This window comes from Paroedura picta, chromosome 14, assembly GCF_049243985.1.
Source record: "Paroedura picta isolate Pp20150507F chromosome 14, Ppicta_v3.0, whole genome shotgun sequence".
Taxonomy (NCBI): domain Eukaryota; kingdom Metazoa; phylum Chordata; class Lepidosauria; order Squamata; family Gekkonidae; genus Paroedura; species Paroedura picta.
In genome coordinates, this window is record NC_135382.1 from 1,543,601 (window position 1) to 1,560,897 (window position 17,297).

General features: G+C 45.2%; 1 protein-coding gene across 8 annotated transcripts in view; it reads right to left on the reverse strand.

Annotated features, from left to right (window-relative positions):
* Window positions 1–17,297, reverse strand: part of SLC12A7 (solute carrier family 12 member 7) — a 174,563-nt gene that overhangs the window by 46,582 nt on the left and 110,684 nt on the right. For all 8 annotated transcript variants that reach the window (XM_077310641.1, XM_077310648.1, XM_077310646.1 and 5 more), the window contains 7 exons: window positions 17,082–17,139; window positions 15,917–16,091; window positions 14,516–14,634; window positions 12,382–12,480; window positions 3,982–4,101; window positions 2,074–2,178; window positions 1,465–1,633 (listed from right to left, as the gene is read on the reverse strand). In XM_077310641.1, coding sequence (XP_077166756.1) covers window positions 1,465–1,633; window positions 2,074–2,178; window positions 3,982–4,101; window positions 12,382–12,480; window positions 14,516–14,634; window positions 15,917–16,091; window positions 17,082–17,139 — 845 coding nt within the window. The remainder of the gene's footprint in view (window positions 1–1,464; window positions 1,634–2,073; window positions 2,179–3,981; window positions 4,102–12,381; window positions 12,481–14,515; window positions 14,635–15,916; window positions 16,092–17,081; window positions 17,140–17,297) is intronic.

Consider the following 17,297-nt stretch of genomic DNA (forward strand, 5'->3'; position numbering starts at 1 on the left):
AGGGCCGCAATTTGACTACCCCTGCCCTGGACTCTAAAAATAACAGGAGTGATCTTGTATTTACATTGTTGTTGTTGTTAGGTGCGAAGTGGTGTCCGACCCATCGTGACCCCATCGACAATGATCCTACAGGCCTCCCTGTCCTCTACCATTCCCCAGAGCCCATTTAAGCTTGCACCAACTGCTTCAGTGACTCCATCCAACCACCTCATTCTCTGTCGTTCCCTTCTTCTTTTGCCCTCGATCGCTCCCAGCATTAGGCTCTTCTCCAGGGAGTCCTTCCTTCTCATGAGGTGGCCAAAGTATTTGAGTTTCTTCTTCAGGATCTGGCCTTCTAAGGAGCAGTCAGGGCTGATCTCCTCTAGGACCCATTATGCACATGGGGAATAACGCACATTCGGAGTGGAATGGCGGCGACTAAAATCACCGATAACGCACGGAGCCGGCTGCTACCAGCCGCAGCTTCGGTGCATGCCGCTGAAAAAGCTGTGTCAGCGAAATGCGGAAGAAAGCGCAGCTCTGGGTGACCGGGGCGCAACCAGAAGCGGCGCCGGGATCGCCGCGTGCATAATCAGTTACTCTGGGTTTTGCCACTGTTCTGCCCCCTCCCGTGCATAACTGGTGTGCTTCGCCTCTTCCCCCTCCACGTTTTCCATGTGACCTGAAATCGCCGTTTCGGCAGCCGTGCATAATGGGCCTAGGACTGACTGGTTTGTTCGCCTTGCAGTCCAAGGGACTCGCAATAGTCTTCTCCAGCACCAGAGTTCAAAAGCCTCAATTCTTTGATGCTCGGCCTTCCTTATGGTCCAACCTTCGCAGCCATACATTGCAACTGGGAAGACCATAGCCTTGACTAGACGCACTTTTGTTGGCAGGGTGATGTCTCTGCTTTTTAGGATGGTGTCTAGATTTGCCATAGCTTTCCTCCCAAGGAGCAAGCGTCTTTTAATTTCTTTGCTGCAGTCCCCATCTGCAGTGATCTTGGAGCCCAGGAAAATAAAATCTGTCACTATCTCCATTTCCTCCCCATCTATTTGCCAGGAATTGAGAGGGCCGGATGCCATGATCTTTGTTTTCTTGATGTTGAGTTTCAAGCCAACTTTTGCACTCTCCTCCTTCACCAGCATCAACAGGCTCTTTAGTTCCTCTTCGCTTTCTGCCACTAGAGTGGTATCATCTGCATATCTGAGGCTGTTGATATTTCTCCCTGCAATCTTGATCCCAATTTGTGACTCCTCTAATCCCGCCTTTCTCATGATGTGCTCCGCATACAAGCTAAATAGGCAAGGCGACAGTAAGGGTGCTAAAATTCTAAAAGTAGTGTATTCTAAAATCTGTACTTAAAATTTGATTAACTTTTTCAGCAGCCAGTAAAGATATAAAGTTCAGATTTCGATAACCCATGCGGAGGAGCTGAAGGCAGCCTGTGGCTGTGCAAAGGCTTGGTCATTTCTTAATACTTACTTCCTCAGCCTTTTGAGCTTCCGCATATTTATCCAAGTATACTCCTGGAAGAACAGATCCCACAATGGTCAGTCCTTTGCCAGCTTTCAATTGAGAGGTGAAAGAAAGCAGCCGTGGATGTTTGACCAACTGTTCTGAGTCCAAATTCAGCAAAACCAAAACTTGGGGCCTGGAGGGATGACAAAGGACAGAATGAAGATTGCAGTGTATGCATGATGCATTTTGTGTGCAGACAAAAATAGAAATATAAATGAAAATAAAGTTGCTTCAAAACATGAAAGTGTAGGATAAAATGGCTGCAGGTATCGCTTGATAGAAAACCAGCAGCTAAGGAATAGATATGCAAGGGGAAAAAGAGGTCAAGGACAACAAAGAGAGGGGACCTGCAAACATATCATTGGATGTTTTACTTCATTATGCACATCCTAAATCCAACACGTGTGAACTCAAACTTTAAGAAAACTCACCAAAATATCTGGTTCCAACTCTGAGAGAAATGATCTGAGGAAAAGAGAGCTTCTAAATATAAACGCACAACCACACGTGTGGGTTTCCTCTTGTTCTGGAACTATCTTGTTCAGTGAGGAACAGGCTCACACAGACACTTACCTCCAGTTTTTGGTGTGTGGAGGGCCCTGTTCCACCCGAAGCAGAGCGTAGCGAGCAGCATTCAAGGACAAGCCCCGGATTCCATCTCCCCACTCCTTTTCAGCTCTTAAGGGGAGAAAGGCTGAATCAGCCAAGTATGTATCTTCTTCTAATCCCACATAGTATTTATGACAACCCCTTTATTTCCTTGTTATAATTCTATAATTATAATTCTATAGCTATAATTCACTATAATTTTCTTCAAAGTTACAAATCTTTGTCATCTTTGTAACCCTTTTCTTTAAAACCCAATTTTCCCTGACTTTCAGATTTCAGATATTTTAAAGCAAGTGGCAATATCTGAATATGGTGAAAAATTTAAAACTATAATTCTATTCGCATTCATTGGCTTCTCCTTCCAATAATAACAAGTTTATAGAAGCTTACAGGGCTGACCATATCCAATTAAAGTGGGTCGCCATTTTGGTCTGAAGCAGCAGAACAAATTTAGGGCAGTTCCGCACACTGAAAAGATAGTGTTATGCTAGCAAAATGGCGTAACACTAAAAAATAACGCACCTCCAGCCATTCCTCACCTTCTGACTCTCTTGCTTTACTCTGCCGCCTTCTTTTGCTCCATACACTCCATGTGCCTGCTTGAAATGGTGGAAGAGAGCAACGTGTAACACGCGACTCTCCTCCGCCTTTCAATCAAGCCAGGCAGCCCATCACCTTTCTCCATGTTTTTAAGGGCCTGCGAAGGCAGCTAATTTTTTTAAAAGTAAGACTTCTCCATTGAAACACCTATGCATAGAATCGTAGATGCATAGTACTGTTTATAATGCCGCCCCTTACGGAATCACGAATCTTGAATCTTTTAAAAATTAGTCTCATTCACGATTTTTTTTGGGGGGGGGACTTTAGAGAGACATGCTTTGTGTTTTAACTGGGTTTTTTTTGCTTTGCCTGCACGATTTAATGTCTATTCGTTGCTCCAGGTAGTTTGCTTTACAAGAAAGAAATCCTGTCCTCGGGAAAAGGGAGAGGGAGGCAGGTGCGAGGCAGGAATTGGAGGCAGAGATAGCGCTACCTCGGCTCAACACATTTCTTTAGCGTGTGGCCTGCTGGTAGCTCTCCTCTAGCTTGTGCTTTTTAGTTGGGAGAATACACTTTATGTGATTCCCCAGCTACCACTTTAAAATGGGAGGATGTAGATACTGGTTTGCTGCTTGGACCCTGGATGTTGGTGATGTGCAAAATGCCAAAGATATGGTGTCTGCATAAGATGAGTATTTATTTATCAGGTGCAGAATGGCCCTTAGAGTCCAGGGGGACCTTTAAGACCTGCACTCTAACTTTGACCATATCCAGTGTGGGTTAAAGGCAAGAATGCGATCAGTTCTCTTACTTTCATGGATAAGCCTATAGGACAAACCAAGCTAAAACAAGCTTCCCTATATAAAAGCCACCCTACCCTTCTCCCTAACCATATCCTGGTGCCTGGATAAAGTAATACTGTATCAGGAAATCACACAATAACTACAGACATGCGGGTCTGTTCCTGTCTTAGCTGCCTGATTGCAAAATCATTGAGAATTCTGCAAAGTGAGCAAGAAATGTGAATACTATTAAACAAAATGTCTTTCTCAAGGAACAATTTCTGTACAATGTCTAAATGAGTCCATGAAGCCTGCCCGCCCACCCACAGAAATGGGTCAAAACCAGAGATATGCAAAAATGATCAACATTGCCAGTTCTTTGACACGGGGAACTTTACCATCCCCCTAAGAGTCAGTGGGCGATATTTTTATCACTAGAGCTCACCATGTTAATGGGCATTACATCTCATTTATGTGAAGGAAGAAGTCTCTTGCTAATTTTCCTATCCCAACATAATAATCAAACATTCAAACAACTGGACAGCCTTACCCTCTATATTCGATGTACTTGTAAATACACCCAGCTATTAGCATAGCAATCAAGGCATAGTACCAAGAACAAATGAACATCAAGGCGAGACACAAAGTCATTCCCAGGAATGAAAGCGTCCTGAAAGAAAAACAGATGCTTTGAACTGGCAAGGTGAAAAATAAGAAGCAATGTTTATACGTAACTGAATATTATGACATTTTTCATTTATCGAATGTATCATCCCTAGAGCCATAGCAGTTAATACAATAGAACAGTAAAATGATCACAATGCCTGCAACCATTAAAACAAGCATAATACCTAAAAACACGGTTAAAACGCCAGACCTCTTTCTTGCATGCTTTCCTCTGGATGTTACCTCTTCCCACTCTCCCTCCCTGCCTTTTACACGTTTTGCAGGTATTTGCTCAAATGAGCTTACAAATCTCACAACAATGTTCCATGAGTAAAAGAATGCACAGACTTGGCTATCTTTATATTGGTACTTCTCATATTTCCTTTTAAAAATATATGTTTGACTCCCATAACAATCAGTAATATTTAGGGCCATTCCGCACAGCGTTAATGTTACTGAAGTGTTACCATTGTGTAACACTATTTATTTTTTGTTATTCACAACATTGTACACAATCTGTAACACTCCTGCAACACTCCCGCAAAAATCGCTTCGTTGTAGCACTTTTCGGGGAATTCACAAAAGTGGATTCCCCCTAAAAAACCCACTAGACTCTAACAACCCTGCAACACATCCGAAAAAGACATGTGCATTCTCAGTATAGCAGTAGCAAGCCTGTCCCTCCCTAAGCTCTCGCACCCAAGCCTCTGGTGTCACGATCACTATTTTTTTCCCCTTAAGCCGGCAAAAGCAACAAATAAGCGATGCTTCTTTGGCAGGAATCCCTCCACAATGAATTATCTGTAAAGTTTCCAAGCACAATACAGCCCCCTGTTCGACACTGCCCGTAATTTCAGCCAGAAATTGCACTGTGGGGGGGATTTTTTTTTAACTTTAAGAATCATAGAATCATAGAGTTGGAAGGGGCCATTCAGGCCATCTAGTCCAACCCCCTGCTTTACGCAGGATCAGCCCTAAGAGCGTGTAAACGATTAAGTGCCAGCTCCTATGCCAGCGAATAAGGTCTTTCTGATACATCAAATGAACAAATATGTGTTGCTACTGGTGTTTTCATGTTTTTAAAAAACAGTTTTTAAAGGGAAGCACGAACAGAACAGTTAATTGGCTGTTCTGTTTGATTGATGGCCAGGGGCGGGAGAAAGTGCGGAAAAATATCGTCTCCTCTGTTGCGATTTCAGCGAGACCGGAAACTTGTGCGTTAGGAGAACAGCGCTAGTGGGAGAGCCTTTTTTTCGATAAAAACGGCTGTTTGCGTTACCGTGACCTGCCACTTTTGATTGCAGCGCTTTTCAATAGCGCTCAGATTTAGCAACATTGTTGTGCGGAATGGCCCTTATTTTTTAAATTTCCTCCCAAGAAGCCCAAGTACCTAGATTTCTGTCTCCATGTGGGGATCCGCTGTGTGAAGGGGCAGCAAGGGGGCGGTATTTTCATGACGGTGGGATTGTGTAACAATGCAATTCCACTTTGTGAAAATTGTAAAAATGCTCCAGTTGGCTCTGCACCACCACAAAGTGCCACAGAGCTGAGTAGGGCATTTTTGGTCCCTTCTGGGACTCCATAGGTATAAGCGAATTCTAAATAAATAAAGTCTTTGAATCAGTTTCTTTATTAGAAATGCAAACACCTACTTTGAAGGCAAAATATAATCATGGCAGAAATCCATGGGGGTTTCTGACAATAGGAAGGGGAGGAGCCGGACCTGGAAGTCCCGACTCTTCCCCTTCCACACAGGCCTGTGCTGGGATAGACCCTGTTGGCGCCCGCGGCAGAAAAGGGAACACAGAAATATCCATATTCCCTTGCTGTGGGGCAATGAAGGGCCTAAAGCACTCCAGTCCCGGATGGGGCTGGCCCAACATCGTGTGGAAGCGGGAATTAGCCCTGCAGCCATATGAGCCTTTTTGCCCCTTGCTGAAAAGGCCTTGAAGAAGCAATCAAAATGCAGTATTGAACATCTCTTTGTAAAGAGGAAGGTAGATATTTCATTCCCATCTAGTCAATCAAGGAACCAGTAAAATTCCTCCCTGGCCTTGTCAACTAGTAGCCAGCCTACACAAGGGCATGAAAAGGAAGTCTGGTGACAGAGGGAAATAAGGTGAGACAGTAAATGCTAAACTCTACAGGTAGACCTGCTTAGCTGTCTTCTCTTATTCATATGAATGGTTTTAGTTTGGATTCCACACTTCAGCCAGAAATGTCTTCTCACAAAAGATACGTGGTCTTTAAAAAGTAACAGAAGGGAGTAATTATGTATGCTTCATAAGCTTAAAATTAACTGAGTACACTCACTGACTTTCACAAACATATGCCCGATCCGTTACTCAAATCCATATTTTCCTCGGGGGAGGGGTGTTTTGGGGGCAGGTGTGGCCTTTACTTCAAGGATAGCACATTTCTAGGTTCCCCCTTTCCTTCTCCTCTTTTCCAGCCTCAATGTGTAAGGTCAAAGGTGAGTTCCAAAAGAGAAACCTGCCTGGAGTCTCTGAATAGGACTGCTCCAAACTAAAGAAAACCCTCTAAAATTGGCCAACAGCCTACGCCATGAAAAGTTTTCCTATTCTCTTTGTTAAGGTATAATTTTTGCCAATGAAATATGTTATTAGTGTTCATTAGCAATACCTATTGTGCTCTCATTTGTAATTATATATCCTCATATTCTATAGACTAATGGGAATAACTGTATAACTAAAAGGGAAAACCCAGGGCCATTCCACAAAGCTGGTAGAACTCTATAATCAACCCTGAATATTCCATTGCTGTGTATTGTAGTGTTCCACTGTCATTTCACACCTGGCCAAAAACTCTGTTTTCCTAGCGGGACCATTTCTCCTCCAGCATTCCTCACCTACTTCCGGTTCTTGCCGAGGAGCAATGAAAACGCCACAAACATCCCTCGCCCCCTCCCACCTCGAGCCTGCCAATCAACCGGACAACCAATCGGCCTCGGCTAGCCACACAAAGCCCGCCTCCCCCCCTCCTTAAAATCAACAACACCAAAGTAATAATTGCAACGCAATTTCATTTGTTCACAGAGGCATTGGTTATCTGTCACAGTTCCGTCTTCACGTTTTGATAGTTTCATACTGCAAGCTTATATTTAGAGACTTCTGTGCAAATCTTCCCAAACGGCAGCCCCTTCTCAGAAGCAAAGAGGTGATGCTTTGGGGCCAAAAGATTTGTCAGTGATAGGGAAAATTTATGCCTCGGAGAGCTGATTCCAACTGTGGTCTCTGCCCTTCCATGGCAGTTAACTTGTGGCAACCTAACTCCCCCCCATCCCCTTCCAGCAGCCAGAGGGGACCTGTCAACCCTGGGGGGGGAAACTGTAGTTTCCAGCCAAAAACAAGGGGGGGGGCCTAACCTGGACTTCCATTATTCATCTCCAGACTAGAGGGATCGCTTCTCCTAGGGAAAATGTATGTCTTGGAGAGCTGATTCCAACTGTGGTCTCTGCCCTTCCCTAGCAGTTAGCTAGTCTGGATCTGGCAACCTCACCCCCCCTTCCCATTCCAGCAGTGGGGGGGGGCTACCTGTAGTTTCCAGCCATTCACAAACAAAAAACAGGGGGGGGTATTTTACTGGAGTTCTATATGCGCCCCCCCCAATAAAAAAGAACAAAAAATACAATGTGACACACGTGCTCACATATAGAGCAAGGGGGCAGCCAGATAATTGAAAGGGTTCTGAAGAGACTCGCGATTATGCGTTGCTACTCAACATTCTCCATTTTTAAAAAACACCCGCCTCCCGTCCACCCAGAAGTTGGACTACCCAGAAGTTGCCCCTTCCAATTCTATGATTCTATGATTCTAAGCCATGGAGGCGGGACCAGGGGAGGGACATCTCCGTGGTGAAATGAGTACTGATGACGCCTCCTCATGAAACCTAACGGGTGATTGCGCCATCTGTCGGATTTTGACCAGGGGAATGCAGTTGTACTGATTTCCCTGCTTCTGCTACAAACAGGCAGATGGAGCGAAACTGGGACGGGAGGCTGCCGGCGTCATCTGAAACCATGATTTTAAAGTGACAGGATCTGGTAAGGATTTCGCTGAAATTCCCTCGTGCGAAATGGCCCCCCTGTCATTTCTCACATGCTTTTTCACACTTTTAATGCTGAAAAATCAAGGGACATGCTGCAAACAGAATATGCACATTGTCTGACAGGCCTATAAAAGGACACAACAACGTTTGTTAATAATCATTCAAACCAATACAATCTATAGTATAACGCTGTATCACCATACACTGGGTAAAGAAATACACACAAACACATATATATACATATATGTTGTTGTTAGGTGCGAAGTCGTGTCCGACCCCATGGATAATGATCCTCCAAGCCTTAGCACTAAACAGAGTTTCCAAGTCAGCTTCAAATTCTTGTTTTAATGTCTGGCTTAAAATTATCTGGGTTAGCATCATTTTCAGTAAAACATAATGATGAAAAGGAGAGAGAAGAGAGAAATGCAAAGCAGAGAAGCGGAGGATGGGGAGAGCCAGTGGAAAAAGAGGCAGGGAGAGGGAGAGGAATGCCTGGGCAACTTGTGTTCACCCTGGACCAGAGGTAGTCAAACTGCGGCCCTCCAGATGTCCATGGACTACAATTCCCAGGAGCCCCTGCCAGCATTCGCTGGCAGGGGCTCCTGGGAATTGTAGTCCATGGACATCTGGAGGGCCGCAATTTGACTACCCCTGCCCTGGACTCTAAAAATAACAGGAGTGAACTTGTATTTACACTGTTGTTGTTGTTATGTGCGAAGTCGTGTCCGACCCATCGCGACCCCATGGACAATGATCCTCCAGGCCTTCCTGTCCTCCACCATTCGCCGGAGTCCATTTAAGTTTGCACCTACTGCTTCAGTGACTCCATCCAGCCACCTCATTCTCTGTCGTCCCCTTCTTCTTTTGCCCTCGATCGCTCCCAGCATTAGGCTCTTCTCCAGGGAGTCCTTCCTTCTCATGAGGTGGCCAAAGTATTTGAGTTTCATCTTCAGGATCTGGTCTTCTAAGGAGCAGGCAGGGCTGATCTCCGCTAGGACCCATTATGCACAGGGGGAATAACGCACATTCGGAGTGGAATGGCGGCGACTAAAATCACCGATAACGCACGGAGCCGGCTGCAACCGGCTGCAGCTTCGGTACATGCCGCTGAAAAAGCCGCGTCAGCGAAATGCGGAAGAAAGCGCAGCTCCGGGTGACCGGGGCGCAACCAGAAGCGGCGCCGGGATCGCCGCGTGCATAATCGGTTACTCTGGGTTTTGCCGCTGTCACGCCCCCTCCCGTGCATAACTGGCGTGCTTCACGTCTTCCCCCTCCACGTTTTCCATGTGACCTGAAATCGCCGTTTCAGCAGCCGTGCATAATGGGCCTAGGTTTGTTCGCCTTGCAGTCCAAGGGACTCGCAAGAGTCTTCTCCAGCACCAGAGTTCAAAAGCCTCAATTCTTTGACGCTCGGCCTTCCTTATGGTCCAACTTTCACAGCCATACATTGCAACTGGGAAGACCATAGCCTTGACTAGACGCACTTTTGTTGGCAGGGTGATGTCTCTGCTTTTTAGGATGCTGTCTAGATTTGCCATAGCTTTCCTCCCCTGGAGCAAGCATCTTTTAATTTCTTTGCTGCAGTCCCCATCTGCAGTGATCTTGGAGCCCAGGAAAATACAATCTGTCACTATTAGAATGGTATCATCTGCATATCTGAGGTTGTTGATATTTCTCCCTGCAATCTTGATCCCAATTTGTGACTCCTCTAATCCCGCCTTTCTCATGATGTGCTCTGCATACAAGTTAAATAGGCAAGGCGACAGTATACAGCCTTGCCGAACTCCTTTCTCAATTTTGAACCTCTCAGTGATTCCATGCCCAGTTCTCACTATTGCTCCTTGATCTGCATATAAGTTTCTCAAGAGACAGATAAGATGCTCTGGTATTCCCATCTCTTTAAGAACTTGCCACAATTTGTTGTCCTCCACACAATCAAAGGCTTTAGCATAGTCAATGAAGCAGAAGTAGATGTTCTTCTGGAACTCCCTAGCTTTCTCCATGATCCAGTGTATGTTGGCAATTTGATCTCTAGTTCCTCTGCCTCTTCGAAATCCTGCCTGTACTTCTGGAAGTTCTCGGTCCACATATTGCTGGAGCCTAGCTTGTAGGATTTTGAGCATAACTTTGCTAGCATGAGAAATGAGTACAATGGTGCAGTAGTTTGAACATTCTATATACGTATATATAAAATAATAAATATATATATACATATACATATATATAGATATATATATGTGTGTGTGTATGTATATGTATGTGTATTTATGTGTATGTATGCATGTATATATATACACACACACACATCAAATATGAAGTTAAATAATTTAAAAGTTACTAAAACATAGGAACAATAAAAGCATGTATGTGAGCCTGCATAAAAATATTCTATTATCCTCTAAGATTAATGTGTAACTAAATATAAAAGGACACTGAGAATATATGCCAGACATTTGTTTCTGTTCCTCAAATAGAAGATAGAGCGGGTTGAGGATTACTCAGCATTTCCAACAGCTACAGGCAAAGAATATATGTCATCTTATGTGGTATCAGATTTCAGGGATAATTTATTTTTCTTTTAAATCAAAGGACATCAAGCTTGGGGTAAATATTAGGCTGAACCCACTTTCTTAGCACAATAAAATCATATTTTCATATTTGATTTTCTTCATAGTCTGACGAAGGGTGCTTGCACTCGAAAGCTCACGTCTTGATTAAATCTTTGTTGGTCTTAAAGGTGCTACTGGACTCTGATTTTATTGTGCTACTTCAGACCAACACGGCTACTCATTTGAATCCACTTTCTTAGAATACCCTTTAGACTTTGTGTTCTTGGACTCTGTTAAGGCCACTTATCAAAAAAGTAAGCGTAGAATTTTAGGTACTGAATTTCAAGAATTAATCTGTGCAGCTGATATAGGAATCCTGTCTAGTTCAGACCTCACAGTCCTGTATTTTTACCATATAATTAATCCACAACAGAGTCTTACTTTTGTATTAGCAAAGTTAAATTTTCTACCAACAGCATCGCTAACTGGGAGATATTGTAATATTCCTTATTCAAACAGAATCTGCCCCTGTGGGCAAAACTATATAGAGTCTGTTTTACATGTGTTATTGCTTTGCCTATTTTAGAAGGATATTTGGGCACAATTTTTATCTTCATTTTTAATCAAGAAAGCTAGATCTTCTGACTAGGGCAGAGTCTGCACTTACTTTATTTATTCCATTGTCTATCCTGTTGAATTCAGATCGCTTTGAACTCGGGTCTTCCTCCCCCCCCCCCACTGAAACAGAAAAATGTCCTGCACGTGGTTGGGGTAGCTTAGAAGGGGGGGGGGGAGCCAAGCCTCTTTCTTTCTTTTCTTGAAGTGGGGGGGGGGGGAGAGGAGCCAAGCAGGGAGCCTCTTTCTTTTCTGGGGGGGGGGGGGAGAGGATCGAAAAAGGCAGAGAATAGAGAAAAAAATCCAACACTGACAGAAGTTGATAGAAATTAGGGGCATCTCCTTTAAGCCAAGCTTGTCACATGGCCACCTTTGGCCAATCAGAGGTTCTTTACTACGGAAGAGAGCCCAGATTCAAAACAGCCTTTAAATATTGAGGGTTAAAAGCACTCTAAGATATCACACAATAAAGGTAGGGTCACTCCAGATCAATCCTTCTTGCTGCAGAAGGAAAATTTAAATAGCTCCAAATCAAAACAGAAATCGCATTCTGTGTAGACAGCAGGGATTGAATCGACCTGGGATTGGAATAAAAACTCCGTACAGTTTACACCCAGATTAAGGTATTGTTTTTAACAATAGAATCCTGCCTTGATTGAGGAGGTAGCAATGTTTTTACTGCATATAATGGCTATGCTAATAACACTTTTTGCCATTAAAGGTGGTATTGTTAGGTCAAACCCATTTTCATATGGTAGGTAACATTTCCTTAGTCAAGACTTTGAGTTGGACCTGGTAGTAAATTCTACTGACTGAAGAGATTTCCATCAGTGGAATTCAACTATCCTGTTGCAGTCAAAACACAAAAACACCAAAGCCAAAACACCAAAGTGAAAACACCATGTCCAATGAAACTCAGCAAAGCACAAAATCAAGGCATGCACTGCAAACGAAATGCGTTCAATGAGTCTATAGAATGACACAAAAACACACACCAAATATGTCTTTGGGGGGCTTTTGAAAAAAGACATTTAGGACATGTCAGAACATACCAGTGGTAATACTTGAAACGAGGTCTCCAGTTTGGTGTACGCAGAAGGGTCTGAACTGCACATGCCAGATTTACAAACAGATAGCACATTAGGAAAAACCTGCAAATGAAAACATGTTTACAATTTAAAAGAAACCTTCAGTTTTGCTAGTCAGACAATGGAACAGAACTATGCAAACAATTTATGTGTAGTCTAAATTCATTTGTGTGTAGTTTAAATTTATTTGTGCTTGTCCTCTTTGAGAGCCAGGTTGGTGTAGTGGTTAGGAGTGCGGACTTCTAATCTGGCATGCCAGGTTTGATTCTGCACTCCCCCACATGCAGCCAGCTGGGTGACCTTGGGCTCGCCACGGCACTGATAAAACTGTTCTGACCGAGCAGTGATATCAGGGCTCTCTCAGCCTCACCCACTCCACAGGGTGTCTGTTGTGGGGAGAGGAAAGGCGACTGTAAGCCACTCTGAGACTCCTTGGGGTAGAGAAAAGCGGCATATAAGAACAGACTCTCCTTCTACTTCAGAAATCTCAGGGCTCTCTCAGCCTCCCCTCCCTCACAGGGGGTCTGTTGTGGGGAGAGGAAAGGGAAGGCGATTGGAAGCCACTTTGAGACTCCTTTGGGTAGAGAAAAGCGGCATCTAAGAACCAACTCTTCTTCTTCTTCAGTAATCTCAGGGCTCTCTCAGCCTCCCCTCCCTCACAGGGTGTCTGTTGTGGGGAGAGGAAAGGGAAGGCGATTGGAAGCCACTTTGAGGACTCCTTTCGGTAGAGAAAAGCGGCATCTAAGAACCAACTCTTCTTCAGAAATCTCAGGGCTCTCTCAGGCTCCCCTCCCTCACAGGGTGTCTGTTGTGGGGAGAGGAAAGGGAAGGCGACTGGAAGCCGCTTTGAGCCTCCTTCGGGTAGGGAAAAGCGGCATCTAAGAACCAACTCTTCTTCTTTTTCTCCAGTAATCTCAGCGCTCTCTCAGCCTCCCCTCCCTCACAGGGTGTCTGTTGTGGGGAGAGGAAAGGGAAGGCGACTGTAAGCCGCTTTGAGCCTCCTTCGGGTAGGGAAAAGCGGCATCTAAGAACCAACTCCTCTTCTTCTTCTTCTTCTTCTGTACATGGCCTGTCCCATTGAAGGTGAGTCTGCTAGGTAACGGAAGGGGTTTCTCCAGCCCTGATCCTCTAAGCTCTGGAAGTTCCTGCCCCAAGAAGCCTCCTCAGCCCCCTCTTGTTAGCCTGGAGAGTAAAGACAGTTCTTGTCCAGAGCAAAGGCTCCTATCCTTCCTGGTATGATGGCTTCCAAGTCCAACTTCACTTGGAACGGCAACCCACATGGAGGCACCAATCAACAGAATAGCAAAAGCATCGAGCCCACTGGCCCGGCTTCTCAACTCACTTTCAGGTCAAGATCCAGAGATAAGGAAACATTGAGGATATTTTTAAAAAACATTTTAAAGTTGGAATCTGGGTTTTGCTTTATCTCCTTCGTTGCTGCCAAATTTCATACGGGTTGGCGTTTATAAAGTTTCGGGTTTCTGCCCTGCATCTCGTGGACTGTTGCTGGGCATAAAGATGACAGCCACGCAAATGTTCTCAAAGGACAACATCCTAAAGGGGCAGAGGCCAACTCAAGGCAGGTACAAAACAAAGTCCAAAGCAGGTTGAGGGGAGAGTTCAGTTCTGTGGCAACCGGCTTGTTCACCTCAGAGCAATCTACCTCCAGGGGAGAATGACAAGAGGCTTCTGCGGAAAACAGCATCCCTGCGAGGAAACCACTTGATAAGGGCTAGAATCCTTTGTCTAATGTCCTCCCGTTTCCCCATCCTGATCCACAAAATTGGTCCCAGAAGATGCAGACACACAGAGGAAATGGCGCCACCCTTACCCACTGCACCACGCACGTGTCTACAGGTAGATGGGCTTGTCTGTCTAGACACCTTTCTTTCCTCCTCCTCATTTTAAAAAATGTAACTCCCCCTCCCAGACAGCTTGTAATGACTGTTTTTTCCCACCACCTTCCCAGCAACCCCAGAGTCTCAGTTAAGGACTGGAGGAACCAGCCCAGAACGATGACCATGCAGATCATTTTAAGTGGTACATGTTTTAATAAATCACAAGAAGGAGCTGTTCAAACTCTGATCTGCATACTTACATAGAAAGAATAGGAGCCACGCTGTCCAGGGAGGCTATAAGGATGCCTATTTCACAGATGAAAGCGGTGAGGAGCAGGGCCCAAGTTGGCTCTCCGTTGGCTTTCCCGTGACCGAATACCTGTTGGGAAGGAAGAACGATCACGTCATCATGCTGTAAACTGTGCTTAGGAAAATGGGAAAGAAAAAACATTTGAGTGTTTTTAGTTCAGTCTCAGCCTTTCTTTATGCTTTCTCAGCAGCTCACCCAAATCTGAAAGCACCCACACAATACACAGATAAGACTCTAAAAACTCAGGCGGGCCACACAACAAAAAGATGATAAGTTAAATTTTAAAATAGCCTTAAATATTAAAACATTACTTATATAAAAATTAAAATAAATACCTAGTGGAGATAATAGAAAATACTAACCATATATGCATTTTAAAAGAGCGAGAGAGACTGTGTGTGTGTGTGTGTGTGTGTGTGTGTGTGTACACTGCTGAAGTGCCTGGCTCTTGGGGCCCAGGTGAAGGTCCTTCTACAGACAGTGCCTGAGGCTGCAGGTGCGGCCATGGGCAAAGGGTCTCCTGCCTCCACCCCACTTCAGCAAAGCCCTGCCTGTCTGCTCCTCAGTTCCCTGACCCTGGTTCTGGCTCCTGAACTTCGGCTCATGGAACTCAGCCCCCTGCCCTGACTGCTGACTTGGCTTCCGACCTTGGCTGGCTCACTGACTCCTCTTCGGTCTCACCCCCTGGACTCAGACTCGCTCGGCTGGTACAGAAACCAGAGGAACACCAGACTCGCTCAGCTGGCCAGAAGACTCAGCGCTTGGAAAGCGACGGGGGTCTCGCTTTTCAGCCGAGGGTCTGGCAGCTTGGACTCTCTCTGGGTGTGTCCAGGTAGGGCAGCAACTCAGGAAAAATTCCGATCAATAACATAAACATTGTCAAAAACTTCTGCCTCTAGAAGAGATAAATGTCCTAAATAAGCTCTCTCATGTGTCTTTGCCATCAGGATTTCTCCTGGGACTCTTTCCAGGTCCTGTCCTGCTCACCTCTCCTTGTAGTGCGGAGTGCAGGAGAAGGGTGAGAAGGACTGAGAAAGGGAGTGTCAAGCCCAAAATCTGCTCCCAATCTCTCCCTTGGAAGAGTACCAGGCGAGTACTCAGGGTTAAAGTTCTTGTGACACTGCGCCTCCTCCTTGCAAACTCCTGGCAGTACAGAATATTTCACCAGCTCAAACAGGCTCTGCTATTGGAACCACAAAATTCGGAGGAATTTTCAGTCAAGCCCAACTGATCACAGTTCCAAGGCAACAAATTTAAACCACTGCCCAAAAGCGAAAGTTAGTTATGCCGGATGTTTTCATTCTTCACAAAAGCGCTGAAAATACTGAAGGCACCAAGGGAGGAGACTTACTTGGAGGAAGGGTATAATGCCATCCCTTGCAATAGCCTGGAGCAGCCGGGGGGCCCCTGTGAGACTCTGGAGGCCGGCCCCACACGTGGAAAAGAAGGAGCCAATGACAATAACCCACGGAGAGGGCCACGCCAGTATGCCGATAACTAAGTTTCCGTTAACTCCTTCTCCAAATCTTGTGGGGGAAAGATGACGAGCAGTGTTAAGCAAGAAAAAAGAATTCACAAATCGTGTCAATCTACCAGCCTTTAAATCCAAGTTATGAAAATGTTGGGCTAAATGGCTTTTAGAAAACAGGACCGCAACTAGATGCCTGCCTAAATGTTTCAGGGTGAATGAAACAGATTATTCAGAAATGGCAGCTAACGCTGGTTGTAAAGAAGAGCTGATTTTTCAGTTGTTCTAGACTCACTTCTGGATTAAGCATTAGCAAGACCAGGAATTGTGGCCCAAGAGTGGGTGAGGCAGGGAAGAGGTGGGTTTGTGGCCTCACAGAGTCCACTGTGCAGGGTTAAGGCAAGGAATGGCCAGGGTCCCTGCAGTAGGCCATGGTGGGGGTGAGCTCATTGGAGGGTGCAGGTCATCACTCACCACGGCTATTTAAGCAAACCCCGTGCCTGATGGATCTTTGGCTTGCCCACCCACCCCCGAGTGGATTCTGTTTAGGAAAACGGGGGGGGGGGGTTGTTTATGGTTCACCCATCTGTCACAGCTTTGGGCATTGGAATGGATCCTTTTGGGGGGAAGCCCATGCCTGCCCGCTCCACTTGAGGTTTCCCACAAGGGACCCTGGGGTTGTGAAGCCACACAGCAGCATGCCCAGCAAAAGGCTCGCACGATCAGTGTCCCATTAACTTTCCCCTCCAAGGTTGTTCCCCAGGAGGGGTTCATCAGGCTGCATTCCCACACCACTCCATCACTCTTCTGGTTGTATTTAATGAATAAGATGAGGCCTTGTTGTTAACATCAATACAGCTGTGCATGATTATTCCTGCATCGTCTCACCCACTCTTCATCCTAACATCCCATTCTTCATGGCCATTAATGTACACATCTATCCTACATGGGCATGTACTCCCATTCGTTAAAAAAACGGGGAGAGAAAATTCTGAACAATACAAAACAAGTATGAGCAATGTAGCCATAGAAATGTAATATTACTCACTTGTCCCTCAAGACCACACCTTCTATACAGGCTCCAAAGAGGATGATACAAGACAAATCTGTAATTAAGATTCAGGTAGACACAACGGAAAAGCATGCGGGACATTGGGAAGCCTGGCACTGAGTCGCCACAGGATGCAAAGGAAGTTCATGAAATGGTAATGGCACACAGTGTAAATCAATGATGATGTCTTCACTTGACAATCCAACACATTTG